This window comes from Panthera onca, chromosome E2, assembly GCF_046562875.1.
Source record: "Panthera onca isolate mPanOnc1 chromosome E2, mPanOnc1 haplotype 2, whole genome shotgun sequence".
Lineage (NCBI taxonomy): Eukaryota > Metazoa > Chordata > Mammalia > Carnivora > Felidae > Panthera > Panthera onca.
Window position 1 is genome coordinate 3,877,227 of NC_138353.1, and position 27,804 is coordinate 3,905,030.

General features: G+C 47.9%; 1 protein-coding gene across 3 annotated transcripts; it reads left to right on the forward strand.

Annotated features, from left to right (window-relative positions):
• The first annotated feature begins 438 nt into the window (after positions 1–438).
• Positions 439–9,820, forward strand: TARM1 (T cell-interacting, activating receptor on myeloid cells 1). 3 transcript variants are annotated; one of them, XM_078439356.2, is made up of 6 exons: positions 439–609; positions 5,958–5,993; positions 6,125–6,415; positions 6,670–6,966; positions 8,467–8,644; positions 8,962–9,820. In XM_078439356.2, exons 1-5 carry the CDS (start codon positions 537–539, stop codon positions 8,607–8,609), a joined length of 840 nt encoding a protein of 279 aa, XP_078295482.2. In that variant the 5' UTR covers positions 439–536; the 3' UTR covers positions 8,610–8,644; positions 8,962–9,820. The 3 variants fall into 3 exon arrangements, with proteins under 3 accessions (XP_078295482.2, XP_081647589.1, XP_081647590.1); XM_081791463.1 differs by having other exon boundaries at positions 439–570; XM_081791464.1 differs by lacking the exon at positions 5,958–5,993 and having other exon boundaries at positions 439–570.
• The last annotated feature ends 17,984 nt before the right edge of the window (positions 9,821–27,804 follow it).

The window sequence follows — 27,804 nt, forward strand, 5'->3', positions numbered from 1 at the left end:
ATCCCAAGCAGGCTCCAGGCTCTGAGCCATCAGCACAGACCTGATGAGAGGCTTGAACCCACGAACCGTGAGATCATGACCTCAGCCATGGTCGGACACTTAACTGACTGAGCCACTCAGGCGAGCCTAGTCCTCAGCTCTTAAGACAGTGGACAATGTCCAGCAACCTGAGTGTCCAGCATTTTCCAGTATTCTCAACAGTGAAATATCTTCATCTTCTCTTAGGAATCCTTCAGGCTCACGCCCCAGCTACGTGGGGGGTTGCATGTCTGATGCATGCAATCTGAAGACAGACAAGGACTGAGGACTTCTGTGAGTCAAATCCTTGAAGCTGGGCGTGTGAGGAACATGTTGCAATCAGCAGCACTGAGAACGTTTCCAGTTTGTAGCTGTGAAAGGAGGAACTTAACAGTTAGAGAAACCTTGTTCCTGCCCACACTCTGGAGTCAGGAGCGAGGTTGTGGCCGTCCCAGCTCCGCTCCCTCCCACAGGCTGCACAGCTGAAGACGGGGCTCTGGACAGGCTGGTTTGCTGCCATGATCCCTAGGCTACTCCCACTGCTCTGTCTCAGTAAGTCTCACGGGGCGACCCTAGAAAACAACAGACTCGGTAAGAGGTTTGGGCTGGGGATTGAAAGAGAAAGCAAAAGCATCAATCAGCCTTGGTTTATTGAGCACATACTACGTATCAGAAATCTTGCCGAGTGCAATCAATGCACACATTACTTCTAAACTGGTGCTTTACAAATTTCAATGAATGTTCCAAGTTCATGATTTCTGCAGAAAAGCCTTTGCTACCTGTACTTTATTGGCTTAACGTGTTTTTTTTTTAATTTAAAAATAATATTTATTTATTTTTGAGAGAAAGAGCACAAGTGGGGGAGGGGCAGAAAGAGAGGGAGTCACAGAATCCGAAGCAGGCTCCAGGCTCTGAGCTGTCAGCACAGAGCCCGACACGGGGCTCGAACTCACCAACCGTGAGATCATGACCTGAGCCGAACTTGGACGCTTAACCGACTGAACCACCCAGGCGCCCCGGCTTAACGTGTTTTGCTTTTAATACTGACTTAGCCTTTTTTACCTAAATAAAAGTGCTTAGGAAAGAAACTTTCGATACTATGAATGAAAATCCAGGTCGGGGCACCCAGGTGGTTCGGTTGGTTGAGCATCGGCTCTTGGTTTTGGTTCAGGTCATGGACCTCATGGTTTATGGGATTTGAGCTGAGCATCAGGATCTGCACTGACAGCATGGAGCCTGCTTTGGGGTTCTCTCTCTCTCCCTCTCTCTGCCTCTTCCCCACTCAAGAACACACAGACCCGCGCGCTCTCTCTCTCTCTCAAAATAAATAAATAAACTTAAAACAATCCAGGTCAAATACAAAAACTATAAAGTAAATGCAGCAAGAAGGAAACGGTATTAGCATTCTCTAACTATACGCTGGTCCTTGTCAAGCTTCTGGGCCTGAGAGCTGCTAGTTCTCTGCTATGGAGGCAATTAGCCCCCATCCAGGTATGTCAGAGGCTAGCCTCAAGGAGGCTCTCTTGGTGCTTACTGCATACAATCACGCAGCGCTTGGACTGTCCTTCCTTCCGCCTCGAACTCATCACGTCTAACACTGATGGGACGTATTCCACATTTGGGAAATACCACGCTGGTCCCCACCCCTCAAAAAATAAAAACAACACTCCCCACAACACAAACCCTGCAAGAGAGAACGAGGTCCACGTCTGCAGATTAGGAATCCAATCTGAGTCTGCAGAGCGAAGTGCCTCGTCTCGGATCGCACGGGTGGTATGCAGGGAAGCCAGATCTCGACCCAGAACCGCCGGGTTCTAAAAACGTTTCCACTCAGCCAAGATGTTGAAGTAAGAGGGACACACACATGGGGTCCTTGGTATGGAGCACTCCAGGAGTGTCTGAAAGGGTTTCGGGGTTGGAAACCCCTGAGGAGGCAGAGATACGTGATTCAGAATGTCCCCAGTGATGGACCAGAGACCAGAACTGGTCTCCAGAAACGAACAAAGCTTGATATCCACAAACAGGAAAGGAGGACTCACGTCAGCGTGGCTCTTTGCACTTGGCTTCCTGCCATCACCACGGATCTCTGATCCCAAGACTTCAGGCTTGCTCACAGAGGGCCCCTTATGTCAGAGGCTCGTCGTAGGAAGACACGCCTGTCTGTGTCCAAAAAAAAAATATGTCTACTATCCCTTTTATCGTTCATTCTCCTCTGGCTGGGTTAGGCCCAGGTTCAGCTAGCAACACCTTCCAGAGATCGTCTCCGGACACGTCTGAAATCTTCACTCCTTTTGACGGCTGAGTACTATTCCACTTATACATGGATCTCATTTTGTTTCTCCATCCGCCTGTTGGTGGGTGCCTGGGTTGTTCCCACCTTTTGACTATTCATTCTCTGCCTCACTGCAATGAGATAAACCTTTTTCCATGTTTGGCTTTGAGAGCGAGTGAGTCTCTCCTAAGAGGACTTCCTCTTGCCTCCATAAGCAATGAGGCCTCTAAGCAAGTGTCCTGCTCAAGACAGGGGTGAGATCAGAGGAGATGTGCCGGGGGCGTGGGGCCGAATGATAAACCCCACGTGGCCTGAAGGTGTGTCCAACCACCATCTACCAAGTTCCATCTCCTTCCTGCTAACAGAGCACAGGAGGCCACTGAAGAGATTAGGCCCATGTTTCTAACACATCTCCATTTTTTTTTTTTTTTTTACCCTGTGTGGACCACCAGTTTTGTGTCTCAGCAGTGAAAAGGGGGGAACTACCAGATCTTTTTTTTTTATTTTTTATTTTTTTTTTAACGTTTATTTATTTTTGAGACAGAGAGAGACAGAGCATGAACAGGGGAGGGTCAGAGAGAGGGAGACACAGAACCTGAAACAGGCTCCAGGCTCTGAGCTGTCAGCACAGACCCCAACGTGGGGCTCGAACTCGCAGACTGTGAGATCATGACCTGAGCTGAAGACACGTAGCCTGCTGAGCCACCCAGGTGCCCCTAGAGCGGAATATTTTAAATTTTTTTTTTTTTAACGTTTATTTTTGAGACAGAGAGAGACAGAGCATGAGTGGGGGAGGGGCAGAGAGAGAGGGAGACACAGAATCCGAAACAGGCTCCAGGCTCTGAGCTGTCAGCACAGAGCCCGACGCGGGGCTCGAACTCACGGACCGCGAGATCATGACCTGAGCCGAAGTCGGCCGTAGAGCGGAATATTTTAAATGCAAAGGTAGGGGGCGCCTGGCTGACTCAGTCGAAGGGGGCGAGACTAATGATCTCAGGGTTGGAAGTTCAAAAGCCACATTGGGCGCAGAGCGTACCTTTAAAAAGTAAAACATAAAGAGGGGTGCCTGGGTGGGTCAGTCAGTTAAGCGTCTGACTTTGGCTCAGGTCATGATCTCACGGTTCATGAGTTTGAGCCCCATGTGGGGCTCTGTCCTGACAACTCAGAGCCTGGAGCCTGCTTTGGATTCTGTGTCTCCGTCTCTCTCTGCCCCTTTCTCGCTTGCTCTCTTTCTCTCTCTCTCAAAAATAAACACTAAAGGGGCACCTGGGTGGCTCAGTCAGTTGAGCGTCCAACTTCGGCTCAGGTCACATCTCACGGCTCATTGAGTTCAAGCCCCTCGTCGGGCTCTGTGCTGACAGTTCAGAGCCTGGAGCCTGCTTCAGATTCTGTCTCCCTCTCTCTTTGTCTTTCCCCCACTTGCCCTCTGTCTCTTTCTCTCAAATATAAATAAACATTAAAAAAAATAAACACTAAAATTTTTTTTTAATGTTTATTTTTGAGACAGAGAGAGACAGAGCATGAACGGGGGAGGGTCAGAGAGAGGGAGACACAGAATCTGAAACAGGCTCCAGGCTCTGAGCTGTCAGCACAGAACCCGACGCGGGGCTCGAACTCACAGACCGCGAGATCATGACCTGAGCCGAAGTCGGATGCTTCACCGACCGAGCCACCCAGGCGCCCCGAAACTACCAGATCTTTCTGCTAAAACTGTCTCCCTCCCTCCATAGTTCTCTGATCCCAAGACGTCAGGCGGCCCCACAGAGCGATCCTTACATCACCTCCTTACCTCCCTCAAAGGTGTTTGGGACCGAGCGTCTTGAGGAGTGCAGGAGGGGGCTGAGGGACACAGGGCTGGGACTGCAAAGGCTCTGAATTTTCACAGGCCCTGAAATGTCCCGTGAGGCAAGACAGAGCACACGCTGACTTCTCTGTCCTAATCGCAATCCCCTTGTGAGCTGTCCCATGCCATCTAGAATTTATTTTTTCAGACTCCCACTTTGTCTGGCATTGGTGAGAATTTTCTTTTCAATACCGTAAACACACCCATTATGTTCTACTTTTTATTACGTTAAATATATGTAAATAATATTGATCCTCTTAACTCTCTGTAAGTACACAGTTCGGTGGCATTTCAGTGCATTCACAACGATGTGCAACCTTCACCCAAAACGTTTCTGTCATCCCCGACATAAACTCTGTACTCGTTCATCAATACTCCTTTCTGCTTCCTCCCCAGCCCCCTGATAACCATGCATTTGCCCATTCTAGCTAGGTACTTTGTGTCAGTGGAATCACACAGTAATTGTTCTTGGGTGTTGGGCTAATTTCACACAGCAAAGTGTCATCCAAGTCCACTCATGATGTAGCATCTATCAGCATTTCATTGCTTTTAATGTTTATTTACTTTTGAGAGAGAGAGACCGAGTGAGAGCAGGGGAGGAGCAGAGAGAGAGAGGGAGACACAGAAATAGAAGCAGCTCCAGGCTCTGAGCTGTCAGCACAGAGCCCGCCGTGGGGCTCGAACCCACGAACTGCGAGAGCATGACCTGAGAGGAAGTCAGATGCTTAACTGACTGAACCACCCAAGCGCCCCAGCATTTCATTCCTTTCAAACGGCAGAAGAGTATTCCACTGTCTGTACAGACCACATACCTTTCCTTTATCCACTTATCCTTCACTGGATGCTTGGGTCTTTTCATGTTTTGGCTATTTATCACTTTTTCTTTTTCTTTTTTTTTCAAAACATGGAATGTAGTATTTTTGATTTCCCCAGACAATTTTAGCACAAAGGCCTGGTAACTTTCCCCTTTTCATGACTAAGACACAAAACTGGTTCACACAGGGAAAGAAAGAAAGAAAGAAAGAAAGAAAGAAAGAAAGAAAGAAGAAAGAAAGAAAGAAAGAAAGAAAGAAAGAAAGTCTAAGTCAACGGATTTTTTTTTTAAGTTTTTATTTTTGAGAGAGACAGACAGAGTGCAAGCGGGGGAGGGGCAAAGAGAGAGGGAGTCACGGAATCCGAAGCAGGCTCCAGGCTCTGAGCTGTCAGCACAGAGCCCGACGTGGGGTTTCGACTCATGGACCAGGAGATCATGACTGCAGCCAAAGTTGGACGCTTAATGGACTGAGCCACCCAGGTGCCCCTGGCATAGAGCAGCCTTCAGCATGGGGTGGGGAGGGGTTCTTCCGGTACAGGTGAGGCTGTCTGCAGACTGTCAGGCCCACTCAGGGTCTCAGACAAGATCAGAGGTGGCCCAGGGTCACATTCAAGTCCCATGCTTCCTGATATTTTTCAGGGTTCCTGCCTTCTACATCCAGGGTGAATTGGCGGGGGCTGGTGGGGGGGATGTTCAGGAACTGTAACACCAGCTTGACAGAAATGCAAGAACCTGTCCATGATAGAGGCTGAGAATCCAGGGGTCTGTGGACGTTTGTGAAGCCAGGAGAGCCCCTGGAGTGGCAGGTGGCATCCAAAGAGGAGACCTTCTGTGGGAAATGGGGCAGGAGCTGAGGGCGGAGTGGAAGCCTGGGTCCAGCATGGGGAAATGAGAACCCTCCCAGATGCGTGACCACCAGGATCTGGTCTCAGTGGCAGCACCCCCCCCCCCCCCGGGGAGGTCCCCTTGAGACAGGGCTCAGGTCTCACAGACAGATGGTTCTCTTGCAGGACTGTGCACTGGCCAAGGAATCAGGGGGACTGACGGTGAGTGTTCCTTCAGTTAAACCCTCCCTCTCCTTCGCTCCAAATTCCCCGCATCCCTTCTCTTTCCTTCAAGGGGTTTCCTGACAGCAGGCGAGGGCACCAAATCCTGTCCCCAATCTGCTTCCTTCCAGAGCCCCTTCCCAAGCCCACCCTCAGGGCCTGGCCCAGCTGGGTGGTGCCTCCCAGAAGCAGTGTAAGGCTGCAATGCCAGACCCCGACCAAGGATGTCGACTTTGTTCTCAAAAAGGGTAATGTTGTTTTGGACGTTTCACGATCACCGACTTCCAAGAAGGGCCTGGCTGAATTTCACCTCACTGGCCTAAGAACCAGCCACGCTGGAGACTACACCTGTGAGTGCTACAGACCAGGGGCCCCGGACATAAGATCACCGCCCAGTGAGGTCATCCTGCTGCTGGTGACAGGTGAGGAGCAGGACAGGCCTGGGGGAGGGACCAGAGGACGGGACACAGAAGGTGGAGAAACACAGCAACAGAATGACTTGGTCGGCCTCATCCAGGGCTCGTGGGGGCGGGGGGACCTCCTTCCTGCAGAGTCGAAAGAGGGTGACACCAGGGATCTGTGTCCCACACTCAGCAGGAACCCCCTGCGGGAGAACAAGGGTGAGTGGGGGACCCCAGCTTCTCCCCGTGACCTCGGAGCCCCCCTTCTCTTACAGGAGGTCTCCCTAAACCTTCCCTGCAAGCCCACCAAAGGGGTGTGGTGACCGCAGGAGACGACGTGACCCTGCAGTGCCAGAGGCCAGACAATGTTTTCGGGCCCATGAGGTTCGCTCTGCTGAAGGCGGGAGTGGCAGAGCCCATCCGGCTCCGGACCCCAGTCGGCAAGGAGGCGGACTTCTCCCTGCAGACCGTGACAGTCGGTGACGCCGGGAACTACAGCTGTGTCTACTTCCAGACCAGGACTCCTTTCTGGGCCTCACAGCCTAGCGATGGTCTTGAGATCCGGGTGAGAGGTGAGGTTTTGCACGACTTTTCAGAAGTTGGAGAAATTCAATTCATTTCTTCATCAGCTTGTTTTTATTTTGGCTGTTTTGCTTGCTTTCCCAGTTGGGTGGACCCATCACTGACTTACAACACTATCCGTTTAAGGTGAACGGTGAACGACGTGCTCTTTTTTTCTACCTGGAGAGCGTTGCTTCTGTCCCTTTCTGATTCTTCTTTCTCTTCTGATTTTACCGTCATCTCCTCCTCGCACCTGCCCTTTCCTAACCTCTAGTCTTTGGCCTTCGTTGTTCTGTATTCCTGGAGAATTGCTCAAGTTGTTCTTGCAAACGATCCATCCCGCCAACCGTCAGCGTCCCTTCCCCTACGCTTTGCGTCTCTTAGACTTGTGGGTCGTCCCGGTGATGGCAGCCTCATGGCTTGCGGTCTCGTTCTTAGTGCGCGGTGCTGCCCCGGCCGCCGGGTTCTGGGTCACCCGTGGAGGATCTTCCACAACCATCTTGTGTGTCTGGCCAGAACGTTGCTTCCTTGGATGCCACACCCCGTGCTTCCGTGGCACCGTAGACGTGTGCATGTGAGCCGTAGTGGCCCAACACCCTCTGGTTGGAAAGCAGGGACCGTGCAGCCAGCGCAGACAGGTGCAGAGAGCACCCTGGGTTCCGCGACGTCACCACGGGTTCCTCCCACGGACTCTGTCTCCGGGAAACGTTGTGGCTGGTGGGCTCACGCATGAACTCTGCACCCACGACCTGTGTGACACGGAAGCTTCACTCGCAGGTCCTCTTAGGAGCCAGGACCAACCCCGAGCCCAGGTCCTGGTTAGGAGCCAGGGCCAATGCCCAGCCCAGGTCCTGGTTAGCAGCCAGGGCCAACCCTGAGCCCAGGTCCTCGTTAGCAGCCAGGGCCAACACCAGCCCAGGTCCTCGTTAGGAGCCCAGGTCCTCATTAGGAGCCAGGGCTAATGCCAGGGCCAACGCCAGCCCAGGTCCTCATTAGGAGCCCAGGCCAACACTGAGCCCTAGCTCTTCTTAGGTGCGGTGGGAATGAAATGCACAGTGCTCTCGGTGCTTAGCTACTGGGCTTGAATTTTCTTGAGCTCACGGCTGCCTGAAGTCTTTGCCGTGAGGAGGGGGTGCACAGATACCCACCGAATCATTTCCGAGCTCGGGGCAGCAACTTTGGGTTTTGGTCTTGCTCCTAAGCCCGATTCCTAATATCAGGAGGGAGAAGGGAAAAGGGACACGTGGGAGGGTCAAATGATATGAAGAGCCAGTAAGTGAAGGAAGAGAGACCGAGCAGAGAGAAGACAAAGGACAGAAGACCAAGGAAGACCCACTAGAACCCTCACGAAATCCCACGTTGGGTTTTCACTGATTACAACTTCAGGGCGGCCACAGCTGACCACTGGCCAGGGCACACAAGTGGGTGCAGGAGCGTCCCGTTGGGCAGATCCACGTGGGAAGGACGGGCGCTCCTCTACTGGCTGGTGCTGACGCTCTCCTCTCTCCCAGTCCCCCCAGGTGCCATATCGAGGGACTACACCACGGGCAACCTCATCCACCTGGGTCTGGCTTCCCTAGTTGTGGTTATTATGGGCGCTGTCCTGCTGGAAGCCTGGTGCAGCCAGAAGGAGTCTCCACGTGGATCCACGTAGAACAGCTGAGCTGTTCTTGTCTTGTTCATGGGCTGGTATAGTGACGCGGGGTTCTCTGAACACCAAATTCCACCATGGGGACATGCTGTGTTTCTCACCATGGGCACAATTGGCACTTTGGGTGGGACTGTCCTGTTCCTTATGGGAACATTCAGCACCATTTCTTTTTCTCATTAAAGAGCGGCTGAAGCCCCAGTCATTGTGGGACAAGATAATGAGTGCTATCAGGACCTTTCCCAACATTCCTAGAGACGGGGAATGGGAGGTGGGGTGGTGTTCCCCTGGTGGGGAACCCTGTGTTAGGAGGCCAGGGAAATAATATTCTTCCTCTTCCTTCCTCCCCTGTCCTTAGGTCTGTACTACCCACATGCTCCAGGGCTTCCCAGGGAATGACGAGTGCGGATGGAGAGACCTGCCGATCCTTAACAGTCCTGTGGAACCTACATTCTTAGCTCTATGAAGAACCACTCAAGGACGAGGCTTACCTCTTGCCACAGCTTTGCCTGGGGCAGAGCACAGAATGGAACATAAAGACACATTCAAAAAATTTGGATGATTTGAAAAAAATACTTAAAACTTCAGAGTCTGGCTGGGTAGCACGTGCAGTTACCTCCATAGGAACCGTGATGCCATTGACATGTAGGGAAAACACTGCTTCCTGCATATTATCGACCCCCCTCCATTCTCTATTTTGTACTTCGGGACCAGCAATTAGTCAAGTGTGACACTTTCCTTATTTATCCTACGTGTCTTTTCAATTTTATTTCATAGAGTCTCCATATTTTGCCTAATTTTGGGAGGCTCCCTCTCAACTTCATAGCATCAAGTTGCTTCTGAGCTGTACCCAGGATTTCTTCGTCATCTGGTGCAGGTCTAAAAAGGTTATCCACAATATTTTCACCTTCATGATCTGTTGCTGTTTGTTCATAATCCTGTTGTCACAAATACTCATTCTTATTTTAGAACTATTGTCTCCTCTCTTAAAACCCGGGATATATGCTTATAAAAATCGAGTTCTGGGGCCGCCTGGGTGGCTCTGGCAGGGGTCTTGACTGTTGACTGTGGTTCAGGTCATGATATCAGGATCATGAGATCAAGTCCCACACCGAGCTCTGCACTGAGCATGTAGCCTGCTTAAGTTTCTCTCTTTGTCCCCCTCTGCCCATCTCCCCCACGTGCTTTCTCTCTTTTTCTCTCAAAAAGAAAAAAAAAAAAAAGCCCTGTTTGGAGTAGAGATGATTCTTGCAAATGTAATTCTTTGTTTCATCTGCTTCGTTTTGTTGCACTGGCTTTCATCAGATCATGGACGAGTCTTGCTTCGGGGTTCCGGGGGCAGACAGGAACTTCTCCCAGGCTGCAAATCTTTTGGCAGACTTTTTCAATGTGGACACTCTGGTAGCCTCAGGCACCAGGAGAATTTTTCTGTTCCTTCTACCCAATGAGTAAAACTCATGGTTCCTACGGAGAACAGACCCCCTTGGCTGGTGTTTGGCCAAGAGTGGTCAAATGGACAGAACTTTGGATTTATGCCCAGTATGAGTGTGGCACATCACAGAGACACCAGTTGTTCACTGGACAACCACATCTTGCTTCAGTCTCTGCCTTGGCTGTGCATGCAACAGACTTTGTGATGTTTCCACTCCCTAACGTGTGACTGCCCATGTCTGTTTTAGACTGCCTTTCCTCTTCAATCATATCTTACTTTTATTTTGAAGTCATTCAATTCACAGGAAGTTGCAAACTCAGGACAGATACTTGTACCCTGCACCCAATTTCTCCAATGGTTCCATGATATGTCCATTACAAGATCCAAACCAAGAAGCTAACACTAGCACAATGCGAGGGTAGGGTTTGATGTTGTTTTGTCACCTGTAGATTCGTGGAGCCACCAGCACAACCAACATAGCGATCCATCTATCACCTCATGCTGTGCCTTACTGTCACACCCACCGCTCTCCCCAACATCACCCTCCAACCTGGGCAACCGCTGGTTTGTTCATCTTTACCACTGTGTCATTTTCAGAATGTTTTATGTGACATCACCTGACTTTCTTTTCCTGACCTGCGGGTCACATGAGAGGAAGGAAGGGAAAGGCTGGAGGAAAGAGGTCACTGCCCACATGGAGCTGTCCTCCGTCCAGGGGTTGCAAAGCTGAAGAGGGATCCTTGGATCAGGCTGCATGGCCAGTATGACCGTGGAACTCCTTCCTTCCTTTGCTTTGGTACGTTCCTTAGGATGGTACGCTGGGGGGTTCAAGATAAGGGTGGATGGACAGGTTGAGAGACGCGGAAAATACAAAAGACGTAACACTGGTTGTATTTACAGACCGCTTCACACATGTCAGGGCCCACGCTGCAAGCTTTACATCCATTCATCACTCAAGTTTTTTCCAATATTCAAATATGTACATTCCACATTCATGACTGTGTGCTATGCCTGCACCACTGTTACTCATTTAGTAATTTACTAATAGGAGTCAACGTTTGTTCTTTAAATACACGTTTTTATTTGAAAATGGAAACAGTTAGCAATAATTTAAAAATGCAGTGTCACCTACCTGGTAAAGGAGGGTAAATATAAATATAGAATATGATGGAAAGGCAAAAAATGTTAGGACGTGCTAGCCTTACACTGTTGATGGTCAGGCTTCTGAGCCCACGGCCAACCACTCCCTAGTTACAAAGAGTGATGAGCCAGAGATAAAGGTGTTCTAAAGTCGGCTTGAAATGCATCTTCTCTCCTTGATGTGATCAGAAGGGCATAACGTGATTGAAAGGGTAATAACTTTCTAACGCCATGATCAAAGCTATAGAATACCACGTCACTGCATTGCCCAAAATCATCTCCTAGAGCATTCTGTGGGACATGTCACTCTGACCCTTGCAAACACTCCTGTGTGGTGGGAATTAGGTCCACTTGGATAAATGAGGACCCTGGGACCGATGGCTGAGGGTTCCTGCTCAGGGCCACAGGGAGAATGAGCAGAGAAGTCAAAGCCCAAGTCCATCTGCTTCTAAAGGCATTTCTGTTTCCACTGGGTTACAACGGGAAATTAAGACAGATACAAGTATGAGGTCTTCAAAACAGAAATGTCCTTGGGGTACCTGACCAGATGCTGAGGGGGGGAACATTCCAAAGACACAAAAGGGAGGAGCTCATGATGCTAAGTGAAAGTCTAGTCATAAAGACCATATAATACACGATTCCACTCATAGGAAAGTCCAGAGGAGGGAAACCCACAGAGAAAGCAGGCTAGTGTTTAGGGCTGCAGGTGGTGGGGGTAGGGAAATACAGCAAAAGCGTTAGAGTAATGGGGGGTCATTTTGAAGCCATGGAAACGTTTTAAATTTGGGTGGTATCTGCACGCATCTGTGAATAAAGGAAAGCCGCTGGACTGCATGTATTACATGGGTGAACTGTATGGCATGTGAATTACATCTCGATAAAGTTGTTTTAAAGTTTCCTGGGTGTGGAACAGGGTACAGCTCAGGATGTCTGTCTACAGGTGCCAAAACCCCTGGTTTCATCAGGCAAGAATGGCTTGTGGTTCTCAGCTTGGTTTTGGGCACGCGACTGGATCCAAGTTCTTACCACATCTCTCTGATCCCTAGATTCTAGGATAGTCTATGCGCTCTCTTTACATCAGACCCTCACCGTGGGAAAATGAAAAGAATGTCCTTCTTAGGCCTTCTAATTGTGTTTCCAGGAAAGAAGTGAATTCAACTCATGTTTTGGAGCCTCCTCTCCTGCGCACGTGGGTTGTGGTGCCTGGGCCCGATTTCCTTATCCATACAACGAGGACAGTTATGCCCGTCTGCAGGGCTGTCACAGTGATTAGAGACTGCGTGCTCATAGGAAGATTACTGCTATTTCCATGGGGGAATGAATCCTATCGTGCCCTCCCCCTGGCTCAGGAGCTATTTCTACTGGAAACCCATCACATAGGACTGTCCGTCGTCTGTCAGCGAAGAAAGCATGTCCCTCCTGTCTTCTGTCCTTGAGAGAACGTGTGCCCCTGTGATCAGGCTTCGAGGCAGCCCCAGTGAGATTCTACAATGGTCTACAAAAGACTTCTACAATGGTCCCCTCTGATCACTCTGGAGGTGCTGTGCAGAGTGAACCTGAGTTGTGGCCTGGGCCAGTGTGATGAGAAGCCACGTGGTCAAGCCTGTGTCCAATCAACATGTTCTTCCTAATCATATTGGGTGAAACCCTGGAGCCTCAGAGAGATATACCCCAGTGGAGAAGCAGGGAGAGGGTCCCCGTCCCTACCAGCAGCATCCATGGCAGTGAGTGAAGGCAGGCGTTGGGGAGGCAGAAACTGAAGAGCTCTGAAGGTTTCAGAACCTGCGTGGTCCTCAGTCAAGAGACGGCAGGTGGAGGGCACTGAGTTCTATCAGGAATTCACTTGAAATGACTACACGATGCTTGCTGATATTTTTTCTCAACTAAGTTTAATTTACAGGTTAAGTTGGACTCACACTTGAGTGCCTCCCTCTACTCTGATCTTCCAACAGCTATGGGCAGCTTAAGGTCCTTTCACATTCTGTGACTCCAGACATCCCACTCGCTCCCATAGGAAATCTCATTTCCACCACTAAATCTGCTCACACTGTGTGCGGTCTGACCATGGTCTTCTGCCTTCTGCCCAGTTTCAGCAACATCAGAAGTGGCACATGCCCTCCTGCCACAGTACGGCCCATCACAATGGGGACGGATCTGTTCTGGGGCTCTGCCCTCTCTGCAGGGACTGGGCAGGAGGGACAAGGGTCCAGGCCCCTGGCGCTATGATGCACAGGGACCAGGCTCTGTCTAGACGTGGGGGTCATGCTGCTTCCCATGTGCAACTTCTGAGGCGTCCACAGGTCTCTGCTCTCTCTACATGTTTCTTTCCTCCATTTTTTGTGTTCCTCTGACTTTGCAACAGCAGTCCTTAGCATGCCTTGGCATACGCCTACTATCTTCCACTTTCTCAGACTTTTCTTTCTTTCTTTAATAAAAAACCATTTTTAATGTTTATTTTTGAGAGAGAGAGAGAGAGAGAGAGGGAGAGAGAGAGAGAGGGAGAGAGAGAGAGAGAGAGAGAGACAGAATCTGAAGCACACTCCAGGCCCTGAGCTGTCAGCACAGTGCCTGACGCGGGGCTCGAACTCACAAACTGTGAGTTCAAACTCAAACTCATGACCTGAGCCCAAGTCGGCTTAACCGACTGAGCCACCCAGGCACCCCTGCTTTTCTTGATGCGTGCACGTGTTTGCACCTAAAAGTCCTATCAACTTCTCACTTTCCCCCAGAAACACCAAACCGTTTTTCCATACGGGAGAAGGAAATTTCTCTTCTTAGAAATGCATGTCTAACTAAACTCCTTGTGAACGTAAAATCTTTATTACAGTAATATTCATGTACAGGCATGATGTCAATTTCCAGGAGCTCTTAGCACTCAGGCAAAAGTACGTACCCACACAGACACTCCGCAAATCACACTATGACCGTTCTCTATCCCAAACTGCACTTAATCTAGCCATTTCTTCTACAGCCCCTGATACATTTTCTTTTTTTTTTTTTTAATTTTTTTTAACATTTATTTATTTTTGAGACAGGGAGAGACAGAGCATGAACAGGGGAGGGTCAGAGAGAGGGAGACACAGAATATGAAGTAGGCTCCAGGCTCTGAGCTGTCAGCACAGAGCCCGACGCGGGGCTAGAACTCACGGACCACAAGATCATGACCCGAGCCGAAGTCGGCCGCCTAACCGACTGAGCCACCCAGGTGCCCCCCCCCCCCCGATACATTTTCTAGATTGCTCCAGCGGGGCAATAACCATGAGGCAGTCTGGGGAAGCCTGGTGACTGAGTCTAACTCTAGCCAAGTGCTGCCAGTGTCTAAGGAAGTCTGTCATAAAGTGACTGGGAACCTTGTTCCACAATAGCTTGTATCTCATGGGTGATTCTTTTACAGGGCTGTGTGTTTGGCCAAAGAGACACAATAGATGGTGATTATTTTTCCTACTTGTTCTTTCATCCCAAATTCCCTATCCTTTCCATGTCCTTCTTTAAATTTTTTTTTTTACATTTATTTATGTTTGAGAGACAGAGTGAGACAAAGTGAGAGTGCGGGAGGGGCAGAGAGAAAGGGAGACACAGGATCAGAAGCAGGCTCCAGGCTCCAAGCTGTCAGCACAGAGCCCGACGTGAGGCTCGAACCCACAGACCGTGAGATCATGACCTGAGCTGAAGTCAGATGCTCAACCGACCGAGCCACCCAGGCGCCCCGGAAATATATTATTTTTAATCAGAGACTGTTGTGTTAGTCTTTGTCATTTCTCCATTGTGCCCATTATGTTCCTTTTAAGTCTTTCATCGTTTCCATTTGTTTCACCTTTTCTATTTTGCATTCTTGGATGATCTCTCCTGTCAGTCTTTAAAATCATTAAGCTGGTCACCAGCAGAATTCCTTCTACTACTGTCTGCAGCTATTACCATTTTGGTTTATCTTGGCGTTAACAATTTAATTTTTGATGACTCTGTCTTGTTCTCCAGATGCAGGGTTTCTACAGCACTCTGCTTTTGGGTCATGTTTGTGGTATCTACTTGGGTCGCCAGGCCCGTACTACATCGTTGAAAATTACCTTGGTTTCTACTATAATTCTACTTCACTGGATGCTACAAATGAATTTCTTGGTTTATAACTTTGTGTCTTCCTGATTCTTCCCACAGTCAATAAACGTTTTATAATTAGAAATGAAGGCCTGTATGGTCAGTAATGAGAGGGGGAGGGGACTTTCTAAATATGGTGGCATCATCGGGGCCTGGGTGGCTCAGTCAGTTAAGCATCTGACTTCGGCTCAGGTCACGATCTCACGGCTTCTGAGTTTGAGCCCCGCGTCGGGCTCTGTGCTGACAGCCCAGAACTTGGAGCCTGCTTCCGATTCTGTCTCCCTCTCTCTCTCTGCCCCTCCCCTTCCCATTCTCTCCCTCTCTCTCTCTCAAAAATAAACAATAAAAAATTTTTAAAAATATGGTGGCATCATTAGAAATTACTCTGCATGGACCTCACCTCAGGGAACGTGGTTACCGCTGAGTTTAGAGATAGACTCGGCAGTAACTGGGATGTGTGATGCTGAGAAATTCCCTGTTTATAGGCCATAGCTATTCCCAGTTCTACTGAGAGGGATGATGCACATACAGGCTCCTCCTTAGGAACCAGGTCCACAGCCAACTTCAAGCCCTACTTGGTTGCAGCTGATATGCACCATGACCCAGATGCTTAGCTTCTGAATTCCAAAATTCCCGGGCTCACTGCCTATATGAAGTTTAAGTTTTGTGCTATGAGGATACTGGGCCAGCTACGAGATTTTGGCACTCTGCTGGAGCCGTAATGGGTTGATTTTTGTCCCCCAAAAGGTATGTGTGAGTCCTAACTCCCAGTACCTGTGAATGCGACCTTATTTGGAAATAGCATTATCTGGTCTTTGCAGATAATCATTTGTTAACTTCACATGAGGTTACACTGGATTAGGGAATACTCTTACTCAATGTGACTGGTGTCCTTAAAAGATGAGGAGTAAGTAATGACACTGAGACATACTGAAGGAAGACGGCCATGTGAAAACAGAGGCTGAGATTGGAGTGATGTGGCCACAGGCCAAAGAGTGCTTGGAGCTTCCAGGAGCTAGAAGAGGAAAGAGGGAAGGATTTTTCCCTAGAATCTTTGGAGAAAGTATTGCTCTGTCAACACCTTGACTTCAGACTTCTGTGGGAGGCCGGGCCCCAGTGCCAGGCTGAGACCAGGCCGAGCAACAGCTCCCTGTTGACTCAGCCAACCCGGTGGTTTCCCCTCCCATTCCCCCACTTTCAAGGGCATACAAAAGCCTTGTCAAGGCTGAGAAAGTTAATTCCTGAAGCCTGTGGTCTGCAGGTGTTGGCAGTAATGCTACCTCCCTTTTTCTACCCCGACTCAGATAGAAACAAACATGGGAATTGTGTTTTGCTAGCAATCTTATCAACAAGGTCTTGTTGTGACCCGTCTAGAAAATTCACAAGAAACACAGAACTAAATGTTTTGGTTGGCAGCGATTATGTGAAACCTGTTTATTCTTAGAATGGCCTGACCCATAAGAGTCTGGATATAAAAGATTGTGTACAGCAACAATAAAGCCGTCACTTGGGCCATCAGCCCAGGGGACCGTCCTGTTCCCAAACTGTCTTCTCTTCTCTCTTTTTTTCTTACATTCCCCTACCCTCAGGACCCTGATCTCGGTGTTTGTTGCGCCGGTCGCAACAGACTTCCAAACTTCAGACTGTGAGAGAATACATTTCTGTTGCTTTATGTCACCCAGTTTGTGGCATTTTGTTATGACAGCCTGAAGAAGGCAATAAAAGTGCTCTGACTCTTTTGTGTTGCTCCTAATCCCTAATCCCTGGAGGGAGAAAGGAGAAAGGAAATGCGGGAAAGTGGAAATGAGATAAAGACCAAATAAACGAAGGAAGAGAGAGAGGGCACAGAGAATATAAAGGAAAAAAAGACAAAAAGAAGGGCCATTATAGACCTCATGAAATCCTACATTATGTTTTCAATAAAACTTGAGTAAAGGTACAAGACCACTGGCCAGGAAACACAAGAGGGTGTGTGAGAGTCACATTTGGTAGATCCATTTGAGCAGAAGGGATACCAGTCATGATCTCGTTCTTTCAGTTTTCTCAGGTACCACACTGGGGGATTACACCAAAGTCAACCTCATCCGACTGGGTCTTTCTGTCATGTTTCTGATTATCACCAGGACTGAAGCCTGGCATAGCCAGAAGGGAGTCTCCACAAGGAACCACGTAAAGCAGCTGGACTTTTGTAGCGATATATGGTTCCTTAAACCCCAAACCCTATCATTAACACTTCCTGTTTCTCAGTAGGAGGGCCAATGGCCTTGTAGGTGAGGTATTTCTTTACCATGTATGCCTGTCCTATTGATTACAGAAACACTTAGCATCTGCTTTCCCCGTTAAATACCAGTTAAAGCCCCCAATAAGCACGGGAGAAGAAGAAAAGCACATACTATAGCAGTTTCTCAAACATCCCTAGATATAGATGTTGGGGAATGGGGTGGTATTCCTCTGGTGGAGAACCTGTGTTTAGAGGCCAGGAGAAATAATATTCTTCCTTTTCCTTCCGCCCCCCACTGTGATCTCTTTCTGTCCTTCTCCCCACAGACCCCGCAGCTGCCCAGGGGAATGATGGGTGTTGATCAGATCAGACCCACTGACCCTGAACAGTTTCTTATGGAACGCGCATTCTCACCTCTGTTGAGAATGTTGCCGCTCCAGGAGAAGATGACAGCTTCCTCTTCTGTACTCTTCACCTGGGGCAGAGGACAGGCATAAAGATCAGTCCAACAAAACATGAATTTATGCAACACATAACAATTAATCTTTCTCCTACTGATCTACCATTTCTGTCATAAACCAAAGTTCCATACGTGTGTGGGTCTGTTTCTGGGATCATTATTTATTTGGTCAGTGTGGCTTTTACTGTGCCTTTTCCTGACCTCCTATGTTGTGAGCACTTTCTCGGGTACTACTGGAAATATGTATATATTCCTCATGAAGTATATGAAGTATATGAGTATATACTTTGCCCTTTTTTTAAAAAATTTTTTTTAATGTTTATTTATTTTTTAATTTCTTTTTTAACGTTTATTTATTTTTGGGACAGAGAGAGACAGAGCATGAACGGGGGAGAGGCAGAGAGAGAGGGAGACACAGAATCGGAAGGAGGCTCCAGGCTCTGAGCCGTCAGCCTAGAGCCCGACGCGGGGCTCGAACTCACGAACCGTGAGATCGTGACCTGAGCCGAAGTCGGACGCTCAACTGACTGAGCCACCCAGGCGCCCCTTTAATGTTTATTTTTGAGAGAGAGACAGAGAACGAGCAGGGGAGAGCCAGAGAGGGCGACACGGAATCTGAGGCAGGCTCCAGGCTCCGAGCTGTCAGCACAGAGCCTGACGCAGGGCTCGAATTCACAAACCGTGAGATCACGACCTGAGCTGAAGTCGGACGCTCAACCGACTGAGCCACCCAGGTGCCCCTACTTTGTCCATTTTTTAATTTGGTTGTTAATCTTCCTGATACTGTGTGGTAAGAATATATATAATCTGGGCATATGTCCATTATTAACAGACACATCTTGCAAATATTTACCTCAGTCTGTTACTTCTCTTCCCATTTTTAAATGAAACTTTGCATCTTCTTAAAAGTCGGAGTTTTGACAAAAGTTCTTCTTTTATAGCTAAAACTTTTGTATTCTAACCAGGAAGTCTTGCCACACATATACTATGCACCCTTATAGATGGTATCAGCTAAGAGTCAGTGTTCATTCTTTTCACATATAGATTAACTCAGTTGTTCCTGCACCATTTCTTGAAAGGATTCTTCTTTTTCCACTCAATTACCTTGGCATTTTTGTTTAAAAACCAGTTTCTCATAGATTCATGAGTTGATTTCTGAACTCTTGTTCCAGTAATCCATTTTTCTATACTTTGGCTTATACCACACTATATCGATTACTGTAGCTTTTTAAAAGTCTTGAAAACAGAGGCTATTGGTTTATCAGATTTTTAAATGATCCTGGCTATTCTAGATCTTTTTAATTTTCATGTACATGTAAAAAAATGTTTTAAGTATATATATTTAAAAATTTTTAAGTTTGGGGCTCCTGGGTGGCTCAGTCGGTTGAGCGTCCGACTTCGGCTCAGGTCATGATCTCGCGGTCCGTGAGTTCGAGCCCCGCGTCAGGCTCTGTGCTGACCGCTCAGAGCCTGGAGCCTGTTTCGGATTCTGTGTCTCCCTCTCTCTAACCCTCCCCCGTTCACGGTCTGTCTCTGTCTCATAAATAAATAAACGTTAAAAAAATTTTTTTTTTTTTAATAAAAAAAATTTTTTTAAGTTAAAAAAAATTTTTTTTTTTAAATAAAAAAAATTTTTTTAAGTTTATTTATTTTGACAAAGAGAGAGAGAGGGAGAGAGTAAGTGAGTACAAGTGGGGGAGAGGCAGAGACAGAATCCCAAGTAGACTCCACATGTCAGTGGAGTCCTACATGGGGCTCAAATTGGCAAACTGTGAGATCGCAACCTGAGCCAAGATCAAGACTCCGACGCTTAACTGACTGAGCCACCCAGGCACCCCTTTAAGTATATTTTTAAGTTTATTTATAGAGAGAAAGAAAATGTGTGTGTGAGCAGGGGAGGGCAGAGAGAGAGGGAGAGAGAGAATCCCAAGCAGACTCCACGGCGTCGGCACAGAGCCCAGTGTGGGGTCTGATCTCATGAACCTCGATATCATGTCCTGAGCAAAAATCAAGTTGGACGCTTAACTGACTGAGCTACCTAGGTGCCCCATCAAATGCATTTTAGAATCAAATTGTCAATTTCTCCCAAAGGCTACTGGGATACTGAATGGGATTGCGTTTACACCACACATCAACTTGGAGGGAATGTGAACCTTAATAATATTGAGTGTTCTGATCCAGGGGCATGGTTTATCTATTTTGATTTTCTCTCATCAGTGTTTTGCCTTTTTCACTGTTCAGTTCTGACATATGTCCACTTTAATTTTATCCTTAAGTTTTTCATGTTCATTGATGTGATATAAATGTTGCTGCTTTCTGAATTATCGCTTGCAGTGGTTCCCTGAGTGGGCATATGAATACAATTATTGTTTTTGTTACTGACAAATGCTGCTACCTTCCAAGTTCAGACATTATTTCTTACAACTTTTTGTAGATTCCTTAGAAACTTCTACATAGTTTTTCATATTCTCTGTGACTAAAGACAGTTTTACTTGTTCCATTTCTATTCTGCATGCCTTTCTTTAAACTGCCTAATTTCTTGGGGCGCCTGGGTGGCTCATTCAGTTAAGCGTCTGACTTTGGCTCAGGTCATGATTTCGTGGTTCATGAGTTCTAGCCCCACGTTGGGCTCTGTGCTGACAGCTCGGAGCCTGGAGCCTTCTTGGGATTCTGTGTCTCCCTCTCTCTTTGCGCCTTCCCCGCTCACACTCTGTCTCTCGAAAATGAATAAATGTTAAAAAAAATTTTTAAAAATATGCTACTTGTAGGTTTTTCACAGAAGCCCTTTATAAGTATAAGGAAGTTCCCTTCTGCGTCCTGATTTGCTGAAATCTCACACCTTATAAAAATGAAATCAGGGGCGCCTAGGTAGCTCGGTCACTTGAGCATCTGACCCTTCATTTTGGTTCAGGTCATGATCCCAGGGTTGTGGGATCAAGCCCATGTCGGGATCCATGCTGGGCAAGAAGCCTGCTTAAAGTTCTGTTTCCCTCTCCTTCTGTCCCCCTCCCCTGCTTGTGCTCTCTCTAAAATAAAAATGAAATAAAAATAGATTATCTAAATGAAGCCACATTCATAGGTCTTGGAGGTTAGGAGTTCAACATCTTCTGGAGGGACACAAATCAACCCATTTGAAAGATGGCTGACGGCCTGTCTACCCCATTATTTAAGTGTTTGTGTATCTTTGGTTGGAATTGTTAGAACTACTTCTTCACTTGACTCTATTTATCAGATTTTGGAAAAAAATACTTAAAAACACAGCATATGGAGCGTATACTGCAGAAGGGAGAGATTTCTGGTCATTTAATAAGGCTCTTATTCTTTCTTGTAGTCAGAGGACCAAACACTAGGACGTGAATTTTACCTAATCTTTATTAGTGCATTTTCTTTTAGTGAGTTTTTGAATTAAGAATCATTACGGAGGGGCGCCTGGGTGGCTAGGTCACTTGAGCGTCTGACTTTGGCTCAGGTCATGATCTCGCAGTTTGTGAGTTTGAGCCCCACATGGGGCTCGCTTCAGATCCTCTGTCCCCCTTTCTCTCTCCCTACCCCCCACACCTCTCTCTCTCTCAAAAATAAACATTAGGGGCGCCTGGGTGGCTCGGTCGGTTAAGCGTCCGACTTCGGCTCAGGTCATGATCTCACCATCCGTGAGTTCGAGCCCCGCGTCGGGCTCTGTGCTGACCGCTCAGAGCCTGGAGCCTGTTTCAGATTCTGTGTCTCCCTCTCTCTCTGCCCCTCCCCTGTTCATGCTCTGTCTCTCTCTGTCTCAAAAATAAATAAACATTTTAAAAAAATAAAAAAAAATAAACATTAAAAAAATGAATATGAAGCAACAATTTTCCATTACCAGGCATTACAAAAGATATAAAATGCATTGAGTCTTCTTTGATATTTATCTTTCATGAAATCTATTAGTAATGGGAATGTTTCCACCCAATGGAGTGGCCAATTAAGGACACCTAAATAGCATCTATAAACTGCAGTGAAAAGGAGCGCATACTAAATTAGAAACACAGAAAATTAAGATGAAAATAATCTCACAACATACAAATTAACATCTTTTTAAAGAAAGGTGCAATCTGCAGATATCTCATCTGTAGCAACTTCCAGCCTACACGGTGTCCGAGTACAGGAGGAAAGCCTTCTGGCTTGCAAACCATTCCAGAGTGCGACACAGTGACGGTCATCGCCTGCACACTCCAGTGTGTGATCCCTGCAGATATAGGTGTTCTTTTCTACAACCACAGGACACCCCTTAGAGTCAGAACTCAACACGGATACACGGCTGCATTCTCGTACTCAAGAGCTCATTCAAGTTGTGCCAATGGTCCCAGGACCTCCCTTCCCAAGGAGAGAATCCAGTTCGGGGTCACGTGTGGCACTCAGCGGCCACACTTCCTTCATCTTCTTCCCTCTCGAATGGTTTTCCCTTGATTTTCGTGAGCTGAGATTACAGGCTAGTTACTTTGCAGAACGACCTCAGTTGGATTAGTCTCGTATCCACTCACATTCAGATTCAGGTTATCTGTAGGTCAACAGAACCTTCAGAAACATGATCTTGCCTCCCAGCAAGTGGTACACCATTTTGACTTGTCTTGTTTGATGGATGTTTGACACCTCTTTACTTCCCCTAAAGATTTCCTAGAGAATCCACTTCTCCCAGAGCATGTAATTCTCTACAGAGATTTGGTGCAGAGTTACAGAGGGGGTACCGCACTCTGCTAGGCTGACCAGGGAGAATATTCCAAGGGCTCAGAGCCCATCCCTCAGGAGCTGCCAAAGGTGAGCCCTGAGGGGAAGACAGGACTTTCTTAGTAACACATAGGTTCTGAGCAAGGTGGGCCTGCTGACTTAACCCTTCCCTGCACACCTGCCTGCATTCTGGTTGTTAGAAGCAAGCCGCTACAAATGGCCCGTGTTCCAGAAGAGGAGAATTCGACTCTAACTTTTGGTGTGATGAACAGAAAAGAATATATAGACAGGTTTAAACCGTCGTAAGTCCAAAGTAACCGCCACACGCTCCAATCTCCTAAATACGTATTAAACTAGGACTTAGAGCCCTCACTCCCAGAGACACAAACCTTCTCTTCTTTTTGCTTTTTTTCCTTCTTGCTTTTTATTTTTAAGCTTATTTTTTTTAACGTTTATTTATTTTTGAGACAGAGAGAGACAGAGCATGAACAGGGAAGGGGCAGAGAGAGAGGGAGACACAGAATCAGAAGCAGGCTCCAGGCTCTGAGCTGTCAGCACAGAGCCCTCCCTACACGAGGCTTGCACCAATGAACCGCGAGATCGTGACCTGAGCCAAAGTCGGTCGCTTAACCGACTGAGCCACCCAGGCGCCCCTAAGCTTATTAATTTTTAAGAGAGAGGGAGCACGAGCAAGCAGGGGAGGGGCAGAGAGAGAGAGAGAGAAAGGGAATATATCCCAAGCAGGCTCCTTGCTGTTAGCACAGAGCCTAACACTGGGCTCAGTCTCACACAGACTGTGAGATCACGAGAGCTGAAACCAAGAGTTGGACGCTTAGCCGACTGAGCCACCCAGGCGCCCCTAATTTTTATTTTTAAAAACTAATTAATTATTATTATTATTATTCTTTAGAGAGAGAGAGGCAGAGAGAGAGAATCCCAAGCAGGCTCTGCACTGTCAGCACAGAGCCTAACTCAGGGCTTGAGCCCATGAACCAAGACATCATGACCTGAGTCAGGTGCTTAATTGATTGAGCCACCCAGGCGCCCCACCTTTTTTGTTTTTAACAGTGCATGTGGCCTATTTTGGTTAATGCTTCATGCCTACTTGAAAATAATGTACAGAGGCGCCTGGGTGGCTCAGTCGGTTGAGCGCCCGACTGCGGCTCAGGTCATGATCTCACAGTCTGTGAGTTCGAGCCCCGTGTCGGTCTCTGTGCTGACAGCTCAGAGCCTGGAGCCTGTTTCAGATCCTGTGTCTCCCTCTCTCTCTGACCCTCCCCCATTCATACTCTGTCTCTGTCTCAAAAATAAAAAAAGTAAACGTTAAAAAAAAATTTAAAAAAAAAAGAAAAGAATGTACATTTTGTAACTGCTGGGGGTAGTGGTGCTCTGAAAACGTTAACTAGGTCAAGTTGGTTAATCCTGTTGTTCTAATCTTCTTTAGCCTGATATTTTTGCTTGTTTCATCAATAACTGTGTGCAGATAAAAGTTTTCCATGATGGGGGGGGGGGCACCTGGCTGATTTAGTCAGTGGAGCACACAACCCTTGATCTCAAGGTTGTAAGTTCAAGTGAATGTTGGGTGTAGAGATTGCTTAAAAATAAAATCTTAAGGGGTGCCTGGGTGGCTCAGTTGGTTAAGCGTCCAACTCTTGATTTTGGCTGAGGTCATGATCTCAGTCGTGGGATCAAGCCCTGAGTCGGGCTGCACATGAAGTGTGGAACCTGTCTAAGATTCTCTCTCTCCCTCTATCTGTCCCTCCCCATTTCAGGCTGCCTCTGTCTCTCTCTCTAAAGAAACAAAACAAAAACCCTAAAAATAAAAAATAAAGTCTTAATTAAAAAACAGGGAAATCTTTTTTAAAAAAGTTTTGCCATGAAAGGTGTGCCTGGGTGGCTCAGCTGGTTATGTGTCAGACTCTTAATTTCATCTCAGGTCACGATCTCACAGCTTCGTGGGTTCAAGCCCCACATCGGGCTCTGTGCTGACAGCACAGAGCCTGCTTGGGATCCTCTCTCTCCCTCTCTCTCTGTTCTTTCCCCACTTGTGTTCTTGCTCTCACAAAATAAATCAACTTAAAAAAATGTGTTTTTTTCCCCATGATGGAAGAACCCTCGTGTGCCTGGATGGAGGGGTGGGGGTGTTTCACGCACTTTTTAACGACCTTAATGAAGGGTCTCGCTATAGCCGTTCAAACACTCAGCAATGTGGATGACCTCATTTCATACCAGTCTCCAGCGTCTTTTCCATTAGCCAGGGAATTAGCAATATTCTCCACATCAACCGGTTTCCGTATCCTCAAACAGAATCCTTTGGTCCCAGTGCTCGGGGCTAAGAGGAGTCAGAACTGAGACCTGAGCTCGCACACAATCAGTGCAGGATTGCGACACCAGAAGTACTCGCTTGTGGGGCTGTTTGTGCACTCCACCTGGTTCTCACCGTGGGAGCATGGGTGTGTCATGAAACTCACGGGTCAAGAGAGAAGAAGGAAGAGCAGGGCGGGCCAAAGATACCACCGTGGGGGGCTTCCCTCCTTCCTGTGGTTGCAAAACTGAAGCAGGCCCTTCGAGCAGGCTGCAGGGCCAGGATGATCCCTGAATTCCTTTGCCTCCTCCGCTTTGGTAAGTTCCTTGGACTGCTTGTACTGGGATTCAGGACAGAGGGGGGCTGAGTAAGAGACGTCGTTAAGGTAATGAAGTTGGAAAGAAATACCGTCAGTATGCCTTCATTGGCGGCTTTAGACATGCTTCCTATAAAGTGATGGCAATATTTAAAACTTACATTTCATATCCATGACTGTGCTCTATGCCTACATGGCTTCCACTTTCTTTATTTTTAGCAACTCAGTATTTTTCATTTAAATGTAGTTACTCGGGGATGGACACTTTCAATATTCTTCCCCTTAAAAAAATTTTTTGGGGGCACCTGGGTGGCTCAGTCGGTTAAGCGTCCAACTACGGCTCAGGTCATGATCTCGCGGTCCGTGAGTTTGAGCCCCACGTCAGGCTCTGTGCTGACAGCTCAGAGCCTGGAGCCTGTTTCAGATTCTGTGTCTCCCTCTCTCTCTGCCCCTCCCCCGTTCATGCTCTGTCTCTACCTGTCTCAAAAAGAAATAAACTTTAAAAAAAAATTAAAAAAAATTTTTTTGATGTTTATTTATTTTTGAGAGATAAAGAGAGGGAGAGAGAGAGAGAGAAAGACAGAGCATGAGGAGGGGAGGGGCAGAGAGAGAGAGGGAGACCCAGAATTCGGAAGCAGGCTCCAGGCTCTCAGCTGTCAGCCCTGAGCCCAACATGAGGCTCGAACTCACGAACCAGGAGATCATGACTGGGCCACCCGGGCGCCCTTCTAAATTATTTTTAATTCCAAGGGAGCCAAGAAGTAGCCAGGAGTAAGAACAACTGGGTTGGAGTATCCTACTTCTATGGACTGAATGTCTGTGTTTCCTGAAAGTTCCCATATGGAAGCCCTAACCCCCGAGGTGATGATGTTGGGAGGTGGGGCCTTTGGGCGCTAACCAGGTCGTAAGGGGAGTCTTCGTGCATGGGATTAGTCTCTTCTTGTGAGAGACCCAAGAGAGACGATCTGTCTTCACTGCAGGAAGATACAGAGGAAAAGGCAGCGGTCTGTAAAGCGGGAAGAATGTCCTCACAAGGATCCAAACACGCTCGTACCCTGGTCTCAGAATTTAGCCTCTAGAGCCAAGACCCCCCACCCAAGTCTAGGGTCTTCTGTTAGAGCAGCGGGAGCTGACAAAGACGCGGCAAATCCACCTGTGTGGGGGACAGAGGTGGATGGACCTTTTTCCTTTTTGAATATCCACTTGGATTCTGAGGTTTATTTTAGGGCACCGAGCAGTGAGCCTCGTCCCGTCTGGAGTTTCAAGGAATGAAGAACGACGATGGAAAAGATTGGTCCAAAAACCTTTCGATGCCAGAGCTAAGGCTGTCACTTGTTCCCTGCGATGATGGGGCTTTCTCCATCTCTGAGCCAGCCCTTCATCCCATCAACTGGAAGTGGTGACAACGGCATGCTGTTCGAAGTGGGGTTCACCGGGTGGGAGGAAGATGGTGAGTTATGGCGAGTGTGCATCTTTTCACATCCTAGAAAAAATCTTTGTGAGTCGTGCTTACACTGGGCACCCTGTCAGTCTGCCACTGTGCATTTGTTGAGGTCCTACTACATGCCAGGACCTGTGCAGACATAGGGATGCCAAGGTGGATAGCACAGAGTCCGGGCTTTCTGGGTGAGTGACATCTTGTACCTCCCATGGCGTGAAGCACGTACACTTGGTATAAACACACGCAAGAGTTTACAACCAGAGCGATGTTAGCATCATGGTGACAGGAGTTGGTCCTTTCCTCTCTCATTTTTGGGCACAATGAATCCACATCTGTAACTGAACGACAGCACCTCTGCACAGCCCACTAGGACACCAGAGGTTCATCCTTCTGTGCAAGGAAGGTAGGTGGCCGGGGCCTGGAGGTGCCTGCAACATGACAGCAGTGGTGGCTTTGGCAGTGGAGGAGGTGGGCAGCGAAGGGGTCAGTGGAAGTCTGCATGCCTGGCTGTGGCCGGACGGTCCCCCGCTCTTCAGCAACACCCCTATTTCGGAGGAGAGAGTGCCAAGACCAGTGGGAAGGCTGGGGTGAGGCTGGGCAGGGGGAGGGTGCACACAAAACTGAGAGAACTGGCTCCTGCTGCCTGTGCTGTCTGCCCAGGAGGAGCTCTGGGACACCCCCTCTCCAAGGTGGGGACATACCCAGAGCCACAGCGCTAAGCACATACTTCTCCCCACTTTGTGCCACCCCCACCGTTTTCCCTCAACCTGCTTTTTCACATGCTCCCAACCTGAGCTGGAAGACGGCACTGGCAAGAGAAACCAAGACTTATGCCCTAGCGCCACCTTCTGGAAAACAAAAGAAAGGCTCCTGTGGGGCTCATCGGTTGAACCATTAGATTATACTCAAAGTAAACAGAACCTTACCCAAAAGAGGGTCCCTACTTCAAGTGCGGGGTCAGGGATACTTCTCATCAAACACCATGAAAAATCACGGCCACATGGCCTCACAAAAAGCAAATGACAATTTTCCAGCAACCAACTAAACCCAAAGACACAATACTGTGAGCTGACTTACAAAGAATTCAAAAGAGCTGAGG

Coding starts and splice junctions, on each gene's coding strand:
- TARM1 (XM_078439356.2), top strand. CDS start 537: ATGATCCCTAGGCTACTCCCACTGCTCTGTCTCAGTAAGTCTCACGGG. Junction 5,994..6,124: donor AGGAATCAGGGGGACTGACG/GTGAGTGTTCCT, acceptor GCTTCCTTCCAG/AGCCCCTTCCCAAGCCCACC. Junction 6,416..6,669: donor CATCCTGCTGCTGGTGACAG/GTGAGGAGCAGG, acceptor CTTCTCTTACAG/GAGGTCTCCCTAAACCTTCC.